We start from the raw sequence: 17,500 nt of genomic DNA on the forward strand, positions 1-17,500 counted from the left end.
CGAGTACTGGCCCTTCGGGTCGATCATGTGCAAGCTATACATGATCAGCACCTCGATCAACCAGTTCACCAGCTCGCTCTTCCTCACGATCATGAGCGCTGATCGGTACATGGCGGTGTGCCATCCGATCACATCGCCCAAGGTGAGAACTCCTATGATCTCCAAGCTGGTCTCCCTGACGGCGTGGACCGTCTCGGCGTTGACTATTGTGCCCATATTCATGTACTCGAACACCCTCGAGTATAACGGTCTCGAGAGCTGCAACATCGTTTGGCCCGACGGGCAGACAGTGAGCGGCATCACGGTCTTCACCATGTACTCCTTCTTCCTTGCCTTCGGCATTCCGTTGTCCTTCATCTCTATCTTCTACACCTTCGTCATCCTCAAACTCCGCACCGTTGGGCCCAAGACGAAGTCCAAGGAGAAGAAGAAGTCGAGGAGGAAGGTGACCAAGTTGGTTTTGACGGTGATCACAGTCTACGTCCTCTGCTGGTTACCCTATTGGGTTCTCCAGCTCGCTCTGATCACCAGCCCACCCAAACAGAACCAGAGCCTCTTCAGGAAGATCCTCTTTCTCTTTACGTCATGTCTCTCGTACATCAACTCGGCCATCAACCCGATCCTGTACGCCTTCCTGAGCGACAACTTCAAGAAGAGTTTCATGAAGGCGTGCACCTGTGCCACGAACAAGGACGTCAACAACGCCCTTCATATTGAGAACTCAGTCTTCACCAGGAGGAACCGTGGAGGTTCTTCCAGGGCGCGTCCCACCACCCGCGAAGCCGAGTCGGTGGATTGCACCCACGGATGCGTGAGCAAGGACCCATCAACGGCTCTCACCATGACATCACGGACCCCACTCTGCAGGGAGGAGAGTCACCAGAGGAATGGCAAGCTGCCCGATGTTCTCATGTCACACTTGTAGGGAGGAACCTGCCCAAAGACTATGTACAGGTATATGAGGTAAGTTTACAGGGTCACTGCAAAGCATTAATAGAGTCTGCGTTCCAAAGAGTCTGTTCAGGGTGTGACATACTGACAAATCAACCTCAGTATAAGCCTCTCTCTCTCTCTCTCTCTCTCTCTCTCTCTCTCTCTCTCTCTCTCTCTCTCTCTCTCTCTCTCTCTCTCTCTCTCTTTGTTTCTCTTTCTCTCTCTCTCTCTCTCTCTCTCTCTCTCTCTCTTTGTTTCTCTCTCTCTCTCTTTGTTTCTCTCTCTCTCTCTCTCTTTGTTTCTCTCTCTCTCTCTCTCTCTCTTTGTTTCTCTCTCTCTCTCTCTCTCTTTGTTTCTCTCTCTCTCTTTCTCTATCTCTCTCCCGCTCTCTCATTTCCCATCTATGTGGTATTTGAATTTGTCTTTTTTCTATGCTTTGTATATAGCAAAGGAAGCTGTATGGTACAATGAGTATCACTTTTCTGTGATTATAAAAACGATTTGAATCAATTCTATGACACGTGGCAACAGCGCTTTTTCCCTCCCATGTTGCCACGCCCGAGGAGGTGTCACAGGTGAGACAGGTGGGATGGGGTATAGGTAATCGTTGTTATGATCCTAAAAAGTGATACTCATTGTATTATATAGCTTCATTTACTATACATAGAATATCAAAAAGTAAAATTGCACATAGATGAGAAATAAAGGAGAGAGAGAGAGAGAGAGGCATGCACTAAGGTTGATTTGGCAGAGTAAATCACGACATCTGCCACACCTTGAACGGACTTCTTGGAGCGCACAGACTGTAGTTTTTTCTGAATCGAAAGTCTCCTGTTCATATATTTTCGTTCATGTTCTGAATATACATATATATACTGGGTATCTAACAGGGGCATGTTCTGTCACACATATCGGGAGAAATCTATAAATGGGGGGTCTGTTTAGAAGTTTAGAAATATTTTCCTAAATGAAAAAAAGAAAGAGAAATTCTGTTCACATGTTTTCGTTCACGCTCAAAATATCAAGTATGCATACTGAGACAACCCTCGACGAAGGAGATCACCTTCAATAAAGGGGACGATGGGTACGTCCACAGAATCCATGTCTGGTGCAAGTTTATCGAACTTGTCGAGAGTTGCTTGGTTTGATAAGGGTGGCTGCACGGAGAGCCCGTAGAGACTGGCGCCGGTATATGTGAGTAAAAGCAACTCGCTCCCTGACGTGTTATAACCCCGATGGATGATGATGATACTGGATATTTGGTGGGAGCATTGGCTGATTCATAATATCTGTTAAGAGCCGAGCACTTCCATAAGTGTGCTGAGTGGTTTACGAGTGAGATCAGAGCTTGGTCCGACTGACGTAAGGCTCAGTGAAATTGTAGTTTTTAGGAACAATGGATTACAAAGGAAGAACGCCCCGACAGAAGACCCTTTGGTCCACAACTAGGTCGGATGCGGAAAAAATTAAATAAAGAATAAAAAATAAGTAAATAAAAATAATAATAAATAATAGATAATGATAAATCATGAACATATAAATAATAATAACTCATAATAAATGATTGGTAGGTCAATAAAAGTTAGATAAATAATAATAAACGAATAAGTAAAATAAGATAGATGGAAGGCACTACAGCATATTGCTTAGGTGTTTATCTAAATGAATCTTAAAACTTCGAACTGCACTACATTGCATTGCCTCTGCAGGAAGTTTATTCCATTCATTTACTACACGGTACTACACGGTTAGCGAAATTGTTTTTACTCACTTTCAAATTAAATCTACTTCCTGACGAGCAATTAGAAGAGAACAAATTGTACAGATCGTTACGAATCGTCAACACATATACGTGGTCATAACAAGAAACTTTTCAAATCAAGATCCAGGTTACTTTTGCACAGAAACTTCTTCAGCTAACAAGTTATTACCCAGTGGGACGAGTTGTCTCAGCACTTGATTAACGCAAACTCAACTCAAACACTGAAGTCCAGACTGTTTATACGGCCAGGCCTACTAATCAACCCATAATCCCTAAGTGTAGGTGTAAGAATGTACAACATATATAAAATTCAAAATTCTAAATCACATTGTCCAGAAAAAAAAAAAGACACGACATACCCCTCGGCCTAGCTATGTAAATACCGAAGCCAACCCGGTAGGTGGATGACTTGCACCATCGAGTAAACTTAGTGATGACAAGAAGAAACCATAGTTGTCGGATGGCAGCCAGTCAGTGTAGGGAGCATAAATAGAACATTAATATATATAACATATTGTATGGAGGAATTGGATATATCGCTGAGTATGGAATGTATACTTTTTTAATGCATGCGGTGAACATTTTGTGGACATGATAGATATTTCACGCAACCAAATAGTTTTGTAGCGGCCCTGCTGAAGAAAATCCCATGAATACGAAAATTAACTTTTTCTCAGTGTTTCATGACTTTATATACTCTAACTACATGCAAGTAGTTTTATCCAGTAAGAGAAACCTCCTCACTGATAAGGTCATGGCGACATTAGCCTTTCAACACCGTGAAGGACTTTACACATATTGTTTTGGTTTGCGTCCAAAGGTTTCAAAAGATCGAGACTCTTTGGGTCCAAAGCCCATCTCTCAAATGAACGAAAGCGCTTGTCATTCTCTTTCTCGAACTCACCATCCCACTCACACGAACTGGGAAGTGAGAAACCTCTGGTAGGACAAAGCCCTGTTAGTTGCGGCAATCCGCTGGTGTTTTTAGGCCGACGTTAGGGTCGCCTTCCCGCCTGACCAAGGCTGTCGGGAATCAACGCAGGAATCACGCAGTGGGTCCGGGGGAATCGAACTCGTGAGTTCGTTACTGTATCCACTGGGCAACCGCGCGGCCCCACCTGTCATTTACGAGGCCAAATTCTGCAAACCACGTCACTGGTAGGAAGATGTTAACAAGATGTCGGACAATCTTACGATCTTAATGCACTCGCTTTAGACAGGCTTGACTTAATCTCGTTTATTTAAACATAAACAAACTTCACTCAGTCACGAGGGGATTTCTTGCAGCGCGCCAGTCATCCAATAACGATGGTCTTCTCTGCCAACACCCTTCGTTCTAACACTTTTTTTTTTTTTTTTTTTTACGTCTTCAGAGGCTTACGACATTCGTAAGAATTTGTGGGATTTTAATACTTAAAAAACACGGTGAGGCTATCGGATATTGTTTTGGCTGAGGAGGTGATTTTTTTTTCAGTTGACATGGGACTACAGAAAGATTGGGTTGGTACCTTCTAAGATTGCATGTGTGATTGCTATGTATTATTTACAAGAACAGAATATACATGGTACGTGTCAATTGCTGAAATGCGATATAATTTACATAGCATATTTATAAAGATGTTGCTGTAAGTGAAGGGATGACTTTATCAGATCCTGCCGCTAAAGGTTGTTGCTCCAGCATAAAACCGGCCGCCAGTCCATTGCCAGAATAGTATCTATTGAGACCATCATCCTACTGAATCATTCTCCCTTTTAAGTATTTCATAAAATCGTTCTTTCTGTTGGAAGCCTCTGAATTTCAAAAGCATTCCTCATTCGCAATGATATTTAATTTTGGAGATATATAAAACTGTGAGGTTACGACAAATGGATTAACGAGCTCTGCCACTGGGACTCGAACCCTGGAATGTGCGATTGCATACCTCAAGGCAATGACGTTACCATTTTACCACACTTGACTGTATAAAAGAAACGGTCTAGGACTTGGGGGAATGGTCAGGCTAAGTTAACCATGGTATCTCAGACCTGTGTGAATATATTTTTCGTTATTACTGCATTAATACATATTTGTTTAAAAATACTCACTTTTATTGCAAAAGAACTGCTGTATGTTGGAACAACATTAGATATATTCGCAGATTTCTGATATAATGTGGGTCAGGTTTGAATATCTGTAATATATCACTTCTGTAGAGTTTAAACGATTTATAGTTTGAGCTGTAATGTCGAGTCTTGTTCTACTTTTACATAATACGAGGAAGAAAAGTAAGAATAAAAAGTAGATCTTATTCCAGTATCACGCAAACACATTTTTCACATTTTTTTTTTCTTTTGCATTTGAAATATTTTATGGGATATTTACATTTGGCTAAGTTAGGTTAGGTTAGGAGCTACAGGACAACGTAAGTTTCATGTTTAATATACGTGTTTGCGTGTCTGGAATTTTACTAAAAAGTGAACTTAAACAATAATGATATCACATTTGCTTTTTCAGATGAGTGTGGAACGCGAAGGCCTTGCTTGGCCTCGTTTGACCTCGCTGTCTTCGCTTTGTCTCATCGCGTCGCCAAGAGAAGATTATCGGCCGAAAGGTACTATGAACCCTTGGCCGGTCCTTCATCACGCTGGTGACTGGCGCCACTGTAACCCACCGCTACCACCTGAACCATCGAAACCTTGGCAGTCTCGCTCCGATGGCACCTTTGCAGAGTGAAGATTTGTTGCAGTGTCTTATGCTATTCCCGGTGCGGGGCACTCGCAAGAACCACCGGTGTCACCTGGACTATCAAAACGTTGACAGGCTCACTTCGATAGGACCTATCCAACGGGAAGACTACTGGTAGTGTCTTGTGCTACTCCCTATGCCAGGAACTGGGCGAGACACTCGCAAGAGGCACCTATCCAATGTGAAGATTTGTCGCAGTGTCTTTTGTTACTCCTAGTGTCAGGGACTGTGTTGGGCACTCGTCAGACTTCCAATGCGATAGACGGTGGCGGCGGGGGTCAAAGGTCGTGATTTGATCACCCCTGGAGATTGTGGAACACTTTATTGATTTCGTTAAAGCGAGTAACAAGTGTCTCTAACCCCCAGCTCACAAGCATTACCCTACCATGCCCAAAAGAGACCTTGCCCCCAGTAGCAAACCTAGCCAGGAAGGATTGGGTTATCCTAAGCGAGAGAAAATAAACACAAATAGGGATTCACTAACAGCACCGAATCTCCCTGTGGCGAAGTGCAGACAATGGCCCACGTCCTACGGGAATGTCCATTGGGTTCTCATTGCTCCGACCAAGATTTTAAAGAAGCAAATGAGATTGTCCTTGTATGGACATAGTTCTGGTGCGACAAGACACGATAATGGGGGTTTCAGGGATCATCACTCTAGCTGCGCCTTCAGACAAGAAAATTATTCAAAATCGAAAAAAGTATTCACTTTTATTTTTCCATCACTTTAACCCTTCGAGGTGGCTAGGTTAGGTGGGCTTTTTTTCAGAAACATTGGGAATGAAGACTGTATGTAATTACTGACTTCACACACTGATAGCTTCTCTCATCCATACAGGGTGGCCTAATCCACTCGTCCATGGATTCACAATAAAAAAAAAAAAAAAAAAAAAAAAAATCTGACTCTTAGTTTGGAACAAGAACTGCCGTGTATTCACAATAAAAAAAATTAAAATCTCAAATTGGAGCAAGAACGTCACTTTCACTGAAGTCTCAGTCTTCACGATCATACTTGGGTAACTTGACCAAATGACCAACCGGTAATTCTGGAGGACACTTATGTCGTTGCCATAGAAATTCCTATGACATAATTGTGACGTAGGACCAAACATAAGTCTCCCACTCGGTGGCAACAATACTTTCCTCATGAATGGCGCAGCAAGGGTCCATAGGATTGATATCAAACGCTAAAAGTTTCAGTGGTTAACCTTTTATGCCCATGGGCCCTCCACTAGCATAATATATAATATCCTGAGCCTACGGGGGACAATTTCACCACTGAATAAAATCGCCTAGCACACAGTGCCGTTGATTTTCTGTTTGGCACACCTTTGAAGCTGCTATGAGTCTCGCAGGATCCAAGGCCCCAGGTTGGGGACATTTGCTCCAGATGGTGCCATGTTGGTCGCAGACTCAAGAAAGAAAAAAAAAAAAAAAAAAAAACATCATGTCGCTCACACGAAGTAGAATGTGAGAAACCCGTGGTAGGGCAAAGCCTGTCAGTTGAGGCAAGCCGCTGGCTTTTTCTTAAGCAGCCCATACACGATCAATTATATTGCGCAATTTCATTGTCAATACTCTGAATTGACAATTAAATTGACCGTGTATGGGTGATATATTGCCCATACACGGTCAATTTAATTGTGTATGGGCGATATATCGCCCATACACAGTCAATTTAATTGTCAATTCAGAGTATTGACAATGAAATTGCGCAATATAATTGATCGTGTATGGGCCACTTTAGACCAATGTTCGGATCACCTCCCCGCCTGGCTAGGGCTGTCGGGAACCAATGGGAGAAGCCCACAGCGGGTGCCAGGAATCGAACTTACGACCACCTGATCATGAGTTCGATACGGTATCCACTGGGCTACTGCGCGTCTCCTGGCGTAATCCTCTCGCCTTCATATTTTTTTCTAAACCAAGTGTAGCAAAAACGATGGAATCTTCATGAAACACTGACATAGACATTCAAGATGCCGAGCCCAGAAATTGGTTAAAATCTCAGAAGAATCAGGTATCACCAACGTGTGATAGCTTCAATGAATTTCAAAATATTGCACAATAATGTGAACTATAACGACAACTTGGTACACACGTTACCAGACTACAGGTCGTGTTCATGGAGTTCCCACGGGTGGGCTGGTTAGTTCAAAAGAACGAATCGCCAAAGTGTACTGCCATACTATTGCGCAATATTATTGCGCAATATTCCTTATTGTACAGTATTATTGACGGTGTAGGGATGGTATTAAAGAGGCACACGCGAATAGCCTATACATTTGATGTTTTCAGTGTATTGTGTCATTCTTCAATACCATCTCTACACCATCAATAATATTGTACAATACGGAATATTGCGCAATGATATTGATCGCATAAGGTGAAGAGCACTGAAAGACCCCACGAGGCTCTTTGGGATTGGGACTACGAGACCCATGGAAGGCGTGACCAAAGGATATAACGAGGAGCAGCACAGTGCTATTTATAGCAGTATCTAGTGGTAACCTTTGACTCCCCCCGGGACGACATTTGAGTTCAGCTTTAATGGTTCAATGCAGGACAGACGATACATCCTGAGACACAGGAAAAATAAACTAACGGAAAGTCAAACATTGTGTGGCTTTCATGGAAGTCCTAACAAGTCCTCACGTACATGACTATGGTCTTTTGATTTTTATTTCAAGACAAAATGAACTTTTAAACTCTAGGACGCAGTGCGCAGATTTGTTCCGCTATGCAAAGTTGTATATAAATAGAAAACGTATTACACAGTATCTAGAGTAACAACCTTGTACAAAGTTTTGTAGATGTACAAGGTGTTCAGTGACTTAGTGCTCCATTGGTGCAGATAATATTGGAACAAAGTAAGTCAAGGTGTTCCTGACATAATATGTCTTTTAGGTTTACAAACAAATTTGGTGTCCGCGCATGCGCGTGTTGTGCGTATACGCTGCTGTTTTTGGGAAGATATATGTACTTTGTATATATATGTAAATAGATATTTTTTCAGAGAATGATGATACATATTCACGCATGCGCACATATACAGTACATACATACGTATATAGATACATACTATCCATACATACATACTATATATACATACATACGTATGTACCTACGAACATGCATACATAAACACATACAGTACATACATGCATACATATACACATACAGTACATACATATATACCTAAATACATGCATACATACACACATGCATATTTAAATACATGCATGCATAAATACATACATGCATACTTACAAAAAAGCACACATACATACTATGCATACAATACATACATGTATTGCATACATACTTACATACTCATATTGTACACATATGCATACATACATACATGAATACATACATGCATACTTACATACACTCATGCGCACATACATACACGCATGCATGCATACTTACATACATGTACGCACACACACACACACACACACACACACACACACACACACACACACACACACACACACACACACACACACACACGCACACACACATATATATATATATATATATATATATATATATATATATATATATATATATATATATATATATATATATATATATATAAATAAACACACACCAGAGTAGGGTGATTTTTTATTGCAGAACATTGAATAGCTATTAAAATATTAGCGAAAATCTGTTGTTTTGTACATATACGACCTAATTCTACAGTAAACATGTGTCTATTTGAGCCCGCAGAGAAGGCGATATCTTGAGGCGGGAACACGATCTTAGAATCGTTGACCAACTTTGAGGACCGTGTAGGCAGATACATTGTTGATCTTCAGCAAATCCCTTACTATTTCGGAGCCTCAATTCCATAGCAGATCGGATTGCTTAAATATGGCTCTGTTTTCTTTTGTCGGTCACAGCCAGTTTAGAAATGATATATTAGTTTTGACCACAATGTAAAGTAATCTCACAAAATGCACTACACACTTTGTAGAAAACAAAGGAGGTGAGGTACTAATTGGGAAATTTGTTTTTTCCCGACCAATGAAATGATTATTATTGTATGACGTCATGTCGGTGCTGTGTTCCATGGACCAATCAGAGGGCGGTAGGCGGAGCCAAAAGAAAAAATCGAATCATTTAACTGATACACTGAGAGACCTTAAATATAGATTAAGAGAAAAAAATAAAACTTATTTCAATTGAATTTTCGTGTCCACCCTCACACTCTAAATGTGATTTGAACTTGTCTTAATAGCTGTAAAGAGAAAAAAAATCATATGAAATACTGCCAACTGGGTCAATAATTCTTGATGTGAATTCGACAGCATTTGAGACATTCAACGTATCCTATACAATAATATAGATACCAAAAATTAATAAGTATATAAATAAATAAGTACATGAATGAAAAATAAGTGTATACATATATATATAAATAAATAGATAGGTTAATAAATAGATAAATAGATGAATCAATAAATAGATTAAAGAATAGTTGTTTGGGGATCTGGGACGATGCTGGATAAAGTGACAGACGACAACGTTGAATCTGTCATCACTTGAAGACTGACGTCAAAGCGACTTACTTTAATTAAGATATATATTTTATTGATGAGGGGGACTATATTTTTATGAACTCTTCTTGAAGAATATACTCTATTTTCAAGAAAATTTATTATTTGTGATCTCCTTTTCTAATATTGTAACCATTATCGTTTCTCAATTAAAAATCACCACAGAACTATATCCACACGCATACGTACACGCGCGCACACACGTACACGCACACACACATACACCCACACACACACGTACGCGCACACACGCACACACACACACGTACACGCACACACACGCACATACACACACACACACACACACACACACGCACATACACACACGCACATACACACACACACACACACACACATACACGCACACACGCAAACGAGGAGACTGAGATACAGATTGTAATAACTATGACACACACACACACACGTACACGCACACATACACACATACACATATATACACGTGTGTGTGAGCGATATGCGCTTGTGTGCATGCACATATGTTGTGTGGTTGTATACTTGGGTCTCAATATGTGTAAATAAAAATAGTACTGATATATATATAAACATGTAAACTAAATAGAAATATATATATGTATATATATATATATATATATATATATATATATATATATATATGTAAACCTATATATGTATACGTTGTACTCTGTACATTGTATGATATTAAAAATCTACGTTTTTATGTGTATGTACGATTGTATATACTTCTTGTTTTCCTTTGTTTATTTCACCTCATGCTTCAAGATTTCGTATATTACACACACACACACACACACACACACACACACACATATATATATATATATATATATATATATATATATATATATATATATATACATATACCGGTAAAGGGTTGCTCAAAAGTCTTATTGTTACAAATACTTGTATGGAATTTTGATACAATGTAGAAGCATAGCCTCAGTAACTGTGTTGTTTCGTTTGCGGTATAAACAGTCGATCCATCTTGCTTGAACCACATATCGAGGCTGAGGTGAATTAATGAAGAAGTTATCATAGATTGCAATATCTCTGTGAGTTTTGGGGCACCCTATATGTATGTATGTATATGTATATTTATATATATATGTATATATATATATATATGTATATAATATATATATCGGTACCGCTACAATTCGACTACATAAAGATACAGAAAAGATTAAGATCGAGAAAGAGGTGCGGCAAGGCGATACAATTTCACTCAAGGTTGAGTTGGGAAAAGGTTTGAGGATTAATGGCGATATTTGAACCACCTAAGATTTGCGGATGACATTATTCTTATTTCAGAAAAAACAAAAGACTTACAAGATATGCTGAGTGATCTGAACAAGAAAAGTCTCAAAATAGATTTAAAATGAATAAGAGTAAAAGCAAAGTAATGTTCAACACGAAAGTTCAAAGTAAAGAAATTATAATTGATGGTGAGAGTCTTGAAGAAGTTGAAGAATATAATTATTTTGGCTAGATGGTGAAAGTGACGAAAGATCATGATAATGGAATAAAAAGAAGCATTACAGTTGGCTGGAAAGTGGTAAGTATAATAAAATCCTGAGAGGCTCTCTACCTTTATGTTTGAAACGTAAAGTTTACAATCAGTGCATCCTGCCAGCAATAATCTACGGGTGTGAGACTTGGAAACTGACGAAAGCGATGGAAACAAAACTAAGGACTACACAGAGGAGAATGGAGAGATTAATGATGGGAATAACGCTGAGAGACCGAAAGAGAGCAAGTTGGATGAGAGAACAGACTAGAGTGAAATATATTTTGGAGGTGGTAAAAGAGAGGAAGTGGAATTGGGCAGGTAAGTTAGTACGAACGGCTGATGAGCGATGGAGCAAGTGTGTTACTGAGTGGACGCCGCGAGATAGGAAGCGTGAAAGAGGGAGACCAGACAGAAGGTGGAGAGACGAGATCGAGAAGTTTGCAGGAGTGATGTGGCAGAGGATGGCGCGGTCGTGTGAATCATGGAATGCTATGAAGGAGGCCTTTGTTCAGCAGTGGATTCTGGATGGCTGATTTGATATATACATACATGTGTGTGTATATATACATATATATATATACACACACAAAACCCCTGAATATCCCATCTTGGTGAACTTGGAAAGTCATTTGGAAGTTCTGCCTTGAATTCTAAAGAGAAGGTCTGAATATGCAAATCGTCAATGCTGAGTAATGATTTGTGTTATGCGTCAGCCACTATACAGTAAGTAAGTATGGGCTCTGCTGAAAGGCAGGAATCTGTGAAGAGAAATAAAGAGAAAGAAAGAGAGATGGAAATGGCGACGGAAGGAACGCGGATGTACATGGATTTCCTGTTTTTTTTATAGCTAGTCTGTCTTGTGGGACGCAAGCACATGCACACACACAGACACACGCACGTACGCACACACACACACATACACTCATACATACATGCGCACACACACACAAATACACGACTCCATGGCGCGGTGGTCAGAGTTCCCGGCGGTCCGGGTTCGAATTCCGCCCAGAGCTGAAATAGTTTCAGTATCGGTGCGCTGCGAGTCGTTACTCCAACTCTTCGGGGGGGAGTTGGGTGTGTGTGTACGTGTAAGGTCGCAGTTTTACCCATAGATCGGTCATGAGTTCTGAGATCTTCCGGGAGGGAAATAGCTGTCGATCACGAGCCCAACACGTGATCCAAGATCATGGTGAATCACACACAACCATTTATTATGATTTTTTCTATAATAAATCCTGGATACATTGTTAGGGTGTACCTATTTCTCGAAAGCAATCCCTGTCATTGGAAAGAAATGAATAAATAAATAAAGAAAATGAAAAAAAAAGATCAAAGACAGAGCCAGGAATTTGAAAAGAAGAAAAGTTACGAGTTGTTGTACTTGTTCAGTAACGCGTTTGTCTATATTCTTCTCTGCTTTTTCTCTCTCCATTTAGGGCTATGTCCTTCCTTCCTTCTCTCTCTCTCTCTCTCTCTCTCTCTACCTCTTTCTCTCTTTTTTTCTCTCTACCTATTTCTCTCTTTTTCTTTCTCTCGTTCGCTCTCTCTTCTCTGTCTGTGTCTCTCAGTCTACCTTTCTCTCTCTCTCGTTCGCTCTCTCTTCTCTGTTTGTCTGTGTCTCTCAGTCTGCCTTTCTCTCTCTCTCTCTCTCTCTGTGTGTGTGTGTGTGTTTGTCTCTGTCTGTCTGTCTCTCTTGCTGTGTCTTTCCCCCTCTCTTCTCTTCTGTGCGCAAAGCCGTAAAAGTTATAATTTATAAGGACGGCCTCATCCGACCTAGCTAACACTGAGCAAATAGAACTTCTGCCTACTGACGAGCCGTAGCCTCGTCGTATGTTACAATTGTGTCACATTACTTGCAATGAAATTACAGAAGATTACATGGTGCTCTGGCGCCAAACATTTTGAAATGAGGCGCCAAACATTTTGAAATTAGCGGCCATCACCATTGCGAAGTGCCAGCATTTGAACGTATCTTTTCGCAAGACGTCGATCGCGTTCTTTTCCGGTAGTTTGTGGAGCTGTAAACAGAAAATGGATGATTCTGTGGCGTTGTGGTTTTACATCATAGCAACAATGGTACTTCTACAGATGAATAGAATCGTGTGGAGTCAGCTAGAATAAGATTTACTGATATTTAAAATCGACATTAATACGAAAGGTTGTATCACATACAAACATCCCAGAGACTAACGGTGCTATTCTTAAAAAAAAATCTTTCCTTATGTACAGTAAATCTTATATAAATCTTTGGAAAGAAAATATTTATATAAAGAAATATCTTTGCGGTGGTATTTAAAAAAATTCTTTCCTTTCCAAGGATTTATATAAGATTTATATAAGGAAATATTCTTAAGAATACCACCGTAAATCCGGCCATGTATGTGACGTTTGAACTGGATAAACTGAAATTACGAAAGTCTGTATAAGACGTTAGGTCTGTTCAAGTATCACGCTAACAAATTTTTCATCTCGTTCTTTCCTGTATTTGAAAGATCTGCTTTTTATTTCTATGGAATGGTTAAGTTTGTTAAGGTTAGTATAGGTTACGTTAGGTTAGAAGCTATTGGACAATGTAAGTTTAATGTTAAATATCCATGTTTGCGTGATTCTTAAATTTTACAAAGATGTTCTTAAATAATCTCACCACTGAGGTGCCCCGTGTTTGTCTGAAGAGAGAGAGAGAGAGCGACAGAGAAAGACAGAGATATAGAGAGAGATGGAAAGAGAGAACGATGACGCCGCCAATATGTTGGTATTTCGATTTTTAAGCCAAAACTTGGAGATTCCTACACTCATATCTTAGAATACACCAAACTAAACCGAACGTACTCTAACTTACAACCACAAACCTCATAGAAATCGGAAAATGAGAGTGACGTGGCCAAGATCATCTTGGCCAGCCCAATCACGCGGTCTGAACAAAAATTAAGTCTGTAACATGCGCCATCGTTATAAATGGTGTGTGTTCCTTAGTTGAATAAAATCCCCTGGCGACATCCATAACTGCATATGATATACATATTCACAGCTACGATCACAATTTCTAGTTCGGATTTTCTATCATTTTGGGAACAACTGTGACACCCCTACGGACTAGAGCCACGCATTTTTTCTTGACTCAGGGCTATTTCTTTCTAATTATAAACCCAAAGGATTTTATTCAGCTGAGGGATAGCCCAATGAAGCCCAAATAGTTTCTAACAATGTGTTGGCTTAAGGCTCTTGGTAGCCTGCAACTGAAAGCTTTTTTTAAGCCCATGTGAAGATGTTCATGAAGCCCACTTGAAAAGCCCAAAGATGTTTCCAGAGTACAATTCTCTTTTCAAAGCCCATCATTTCTGTTTCGAGCCCATTTCACGAAGTCCATTCGTAAAGCCCAGAAGTTCTTTTTTTGAGCCCATAAGACTTTTCAACGTCTGTGTCAAAGCCCTTTGAATAAAAAGCCCAGTTCTCTTCCGAAACGACCGAAGCTCAAGCACCGCTTCGTTGCCTTGAAAGAACCTTATTAACCGAAGACCTTTGAGTCCCTGACGCGGCGGCTGCCCATGCCATGGCGTCTTAGCAAAGGGACTTGGACTCTTTGCCCTCAAGAGTCGAGTTGGGGGTGCGCCGGTCCCTGTATGGCTGCCCAAGCCATTCTTCTTCTTAGGGACGATTCTTCGGCGTCTTATCCCCTCGAGGGACGCTCTTCTTGTGTTTGCCCTCAAGAGTCTAGGGGGGCGCCAGTCCCTGTATGGCTGCCCAAGCCATTCTTCTTCTTAGGGACGATGCTTCGGCGTCTTATCCCCTCGAGGGACGATGTTCCTCTTGTGTGTGCCCTCAAATCTTCTTCGCCCAACTTCTTGCTCCTCCGCGGGGCAGGTCCACTCGCTGCAACAAACTTGCTGACGACACAGATTGATAGTGTCACGAAGAGTAACAGGACTATAGAAGTACTAGTGGTAGTAGTAGTAGTACAATAACTAATATTGGCAGTAGTAGTAGTAGCAGCAGCAGCAAAGTAGTGGTATAGTGGCAGTAATGAACTCAGTTGTAGAAAGAGTAAAATAGTATCATTAGCAATACTATATTTTTATGCTAGTGTAGTTTTGGGTTTCTTGTATATTTACTGATGGCTATAATAAAAAAGTAAGTACTTAATTAAAATTATATGAAATACGCAAAACAAAAAAGTATAGTTACATATTTACAGTATATCATGGTGTCTGGTTTAGAAGTGACTTTTGTTGATAATGCGTCTATATAACAAGAGCCGAGAATTTATCAATACACACAATTTCTTTCACATTCCTTTCACACAGTAGTAATGGATTCAAAGTGGGCAAATTTAGGTTTAAGAAAGAAATGGGCAAAAATTGGTTTACTAACGGAGTGGTTAACGAATGGAATAGACTTAGTAATAATGTAATGACCGCTGAAACAATTGGAATTTTTAAGAGAGGTTAGATAACTTTATGGATAGGGATGAAAGGTGGTAAAGAGACACAGAACTGTCTAATATAGGCCTTATGGTCTCTTGCAGTCTCCTTCATTCTCATGTTCTTGTATTTACTCAAATTGCTTGGGGGAAATGGGTGATTTTTTATGTTAGAGTAAGTGGTTACCTTGAGTCCATCTAGGGGTCCTTGTTTGGAGATTTTCTTCATTTCAAAAACAAACAACTCTAAACAGTTTCTGGGCAACATGACGGGACTCCGGACGTAAAGGGGTCATCACATTGGGCTTCCACGGGTTCGCCAACGCCGACAGTTGAGAGTTCGTCTGAGTAAAAACGACTTTGGTTACATTTTTTCCCAAATCTCCAAATATCAAATTATCTTGCCGTCTTCTATAGCAAAGCTGAATGGAGTACTAAGATACTGAAAATCTAAACGAATGTTAGACATACTATTGAAATGTTCTTAGATAAGTCTAGATTTCTGTAATCGAAGTCCTATTCTAGTTATTCAAATGGAGGTTGGAGGTAGGATGTCGAAGGAAAAATAGCCTAGTCTGATAGCCCCTTACTGGTGAGGTTCACGTGTTCAGTCTGGCCACAAGAAAGGTGAGGGACAAGGAGAAGCAGGTATCACAAGAGAACTTGTGCAAAGGTAAAATGGATTATTTTAGGATAATAGCCTCCATAACTTAGCCAACTCAGGCCTGCACGTATCCAAGATGCCATGTGCACACGCGCACACACACACACACACACACACACACACACACACACACACACACACACACACACACACACACACACACATAAACAAACACTACCACGTCGTTCTTAATCTGACAGAGGCGGCAAGGAGACCGACGTCAATGTACTGTTGAGTTGGAGAAACAAGTTCATCGACATTTTCTGTTGCGAAGCAGTCTTGGCATGTGATAACGAAAACGTAGACATTTGTTGGAATGTTTCGTCGGTAGTAAAGAAACAATGTCTTCATTTTATTTATTTACATTTCGATCTACCTAGTCTGTCTTTGGCCGAGTCAAAATAGACATTCACATCCATCCAAAAACCCATTCGTGTGGGAAATGGCATCCCGGGGTCCCAGTCACTCTGGTTTGGTTATATGCAATGCAGTAAGGCACAGCATATATATACACACACACACACACATATATATATATATATATATATATATATATATATATATATATATATATATATATATAGATAGATATATGTGTGTGTGTGCGTGCGTGTGTGTGTGTGTGTGTGTACGTGTGTGTGTGTGTACGTGTGTGTGTGTGCGTGTGTGCGTTTGTGTGTTTGTATATGTGTATGAAATGTCTACATTGGTATTTCGAGAAGTGGGGAGAAAAAGTTACGGTCAGAATCTTTGTTATCATTTTGAGAGATATTGTCCGATGTGCTTTTACCAGAGAACAAAAGAAAAAGGACAAAAAAAAAAAAAAAAGGTCAATAGGAAACAAGAAAGAATGATCACTAATGTTCCCATCGCGGGCGGTAGCGTGAGGAAATGACAGAGATGAATGGTCACAGTCTA

At 40.2% G+C, this 17,500-nt stretch overlaps 1 protein-coding gene across 2 annotated transcripts in view; it reads left to right on the forward strand.

Annotated features, from left to right (window-relative positions):
- Positions 1 to 5,367, forward strand: part of LOC143034377 (somatostatin receptor type 2-like) — a 252,509-nt gene extending 247,142 nt beyond the window's left edge. For both annotated transcript variants that reach the window (XM_076200339.1, XM_076200338.1), the window contains exons 4-5: positions 1 to 963; positions 5,190 to 5,367. The exon at positions 1 to 963 is cut by the window's left edge and continues 600 nt beyond it. In XM_076200339.1, coding sequence (XP_076056454.1) covers positions 1 to 925 — 925 coding nt within the window. In that variant the 3' untranslated portion in view covers positions 926 to 963; positions 5,190 to 5,367. The remainder of the gene's footprint in view (positions 964 to 5,189) is intronic.
- Positions 5,368 to 17,500: the final 12,133 nt, after the last annotated feature.

The sequence above is a fragment of the Oratosquilla oratoria genome, chromosome 17 (assembly GCF_046742065.1).
Source record: "Oratosquilla oratoria isolate Oo_2021 chromosome 17, ASM4674206v1, whole genome shotgun sequence".
NCBI classification, from domain to species: Eukaryota; Metazoa; Arthropoda; class Malacostraca; order Stomatopoda; family Squillidae; genus Oratosquilla; species Oratosquilla oratoria.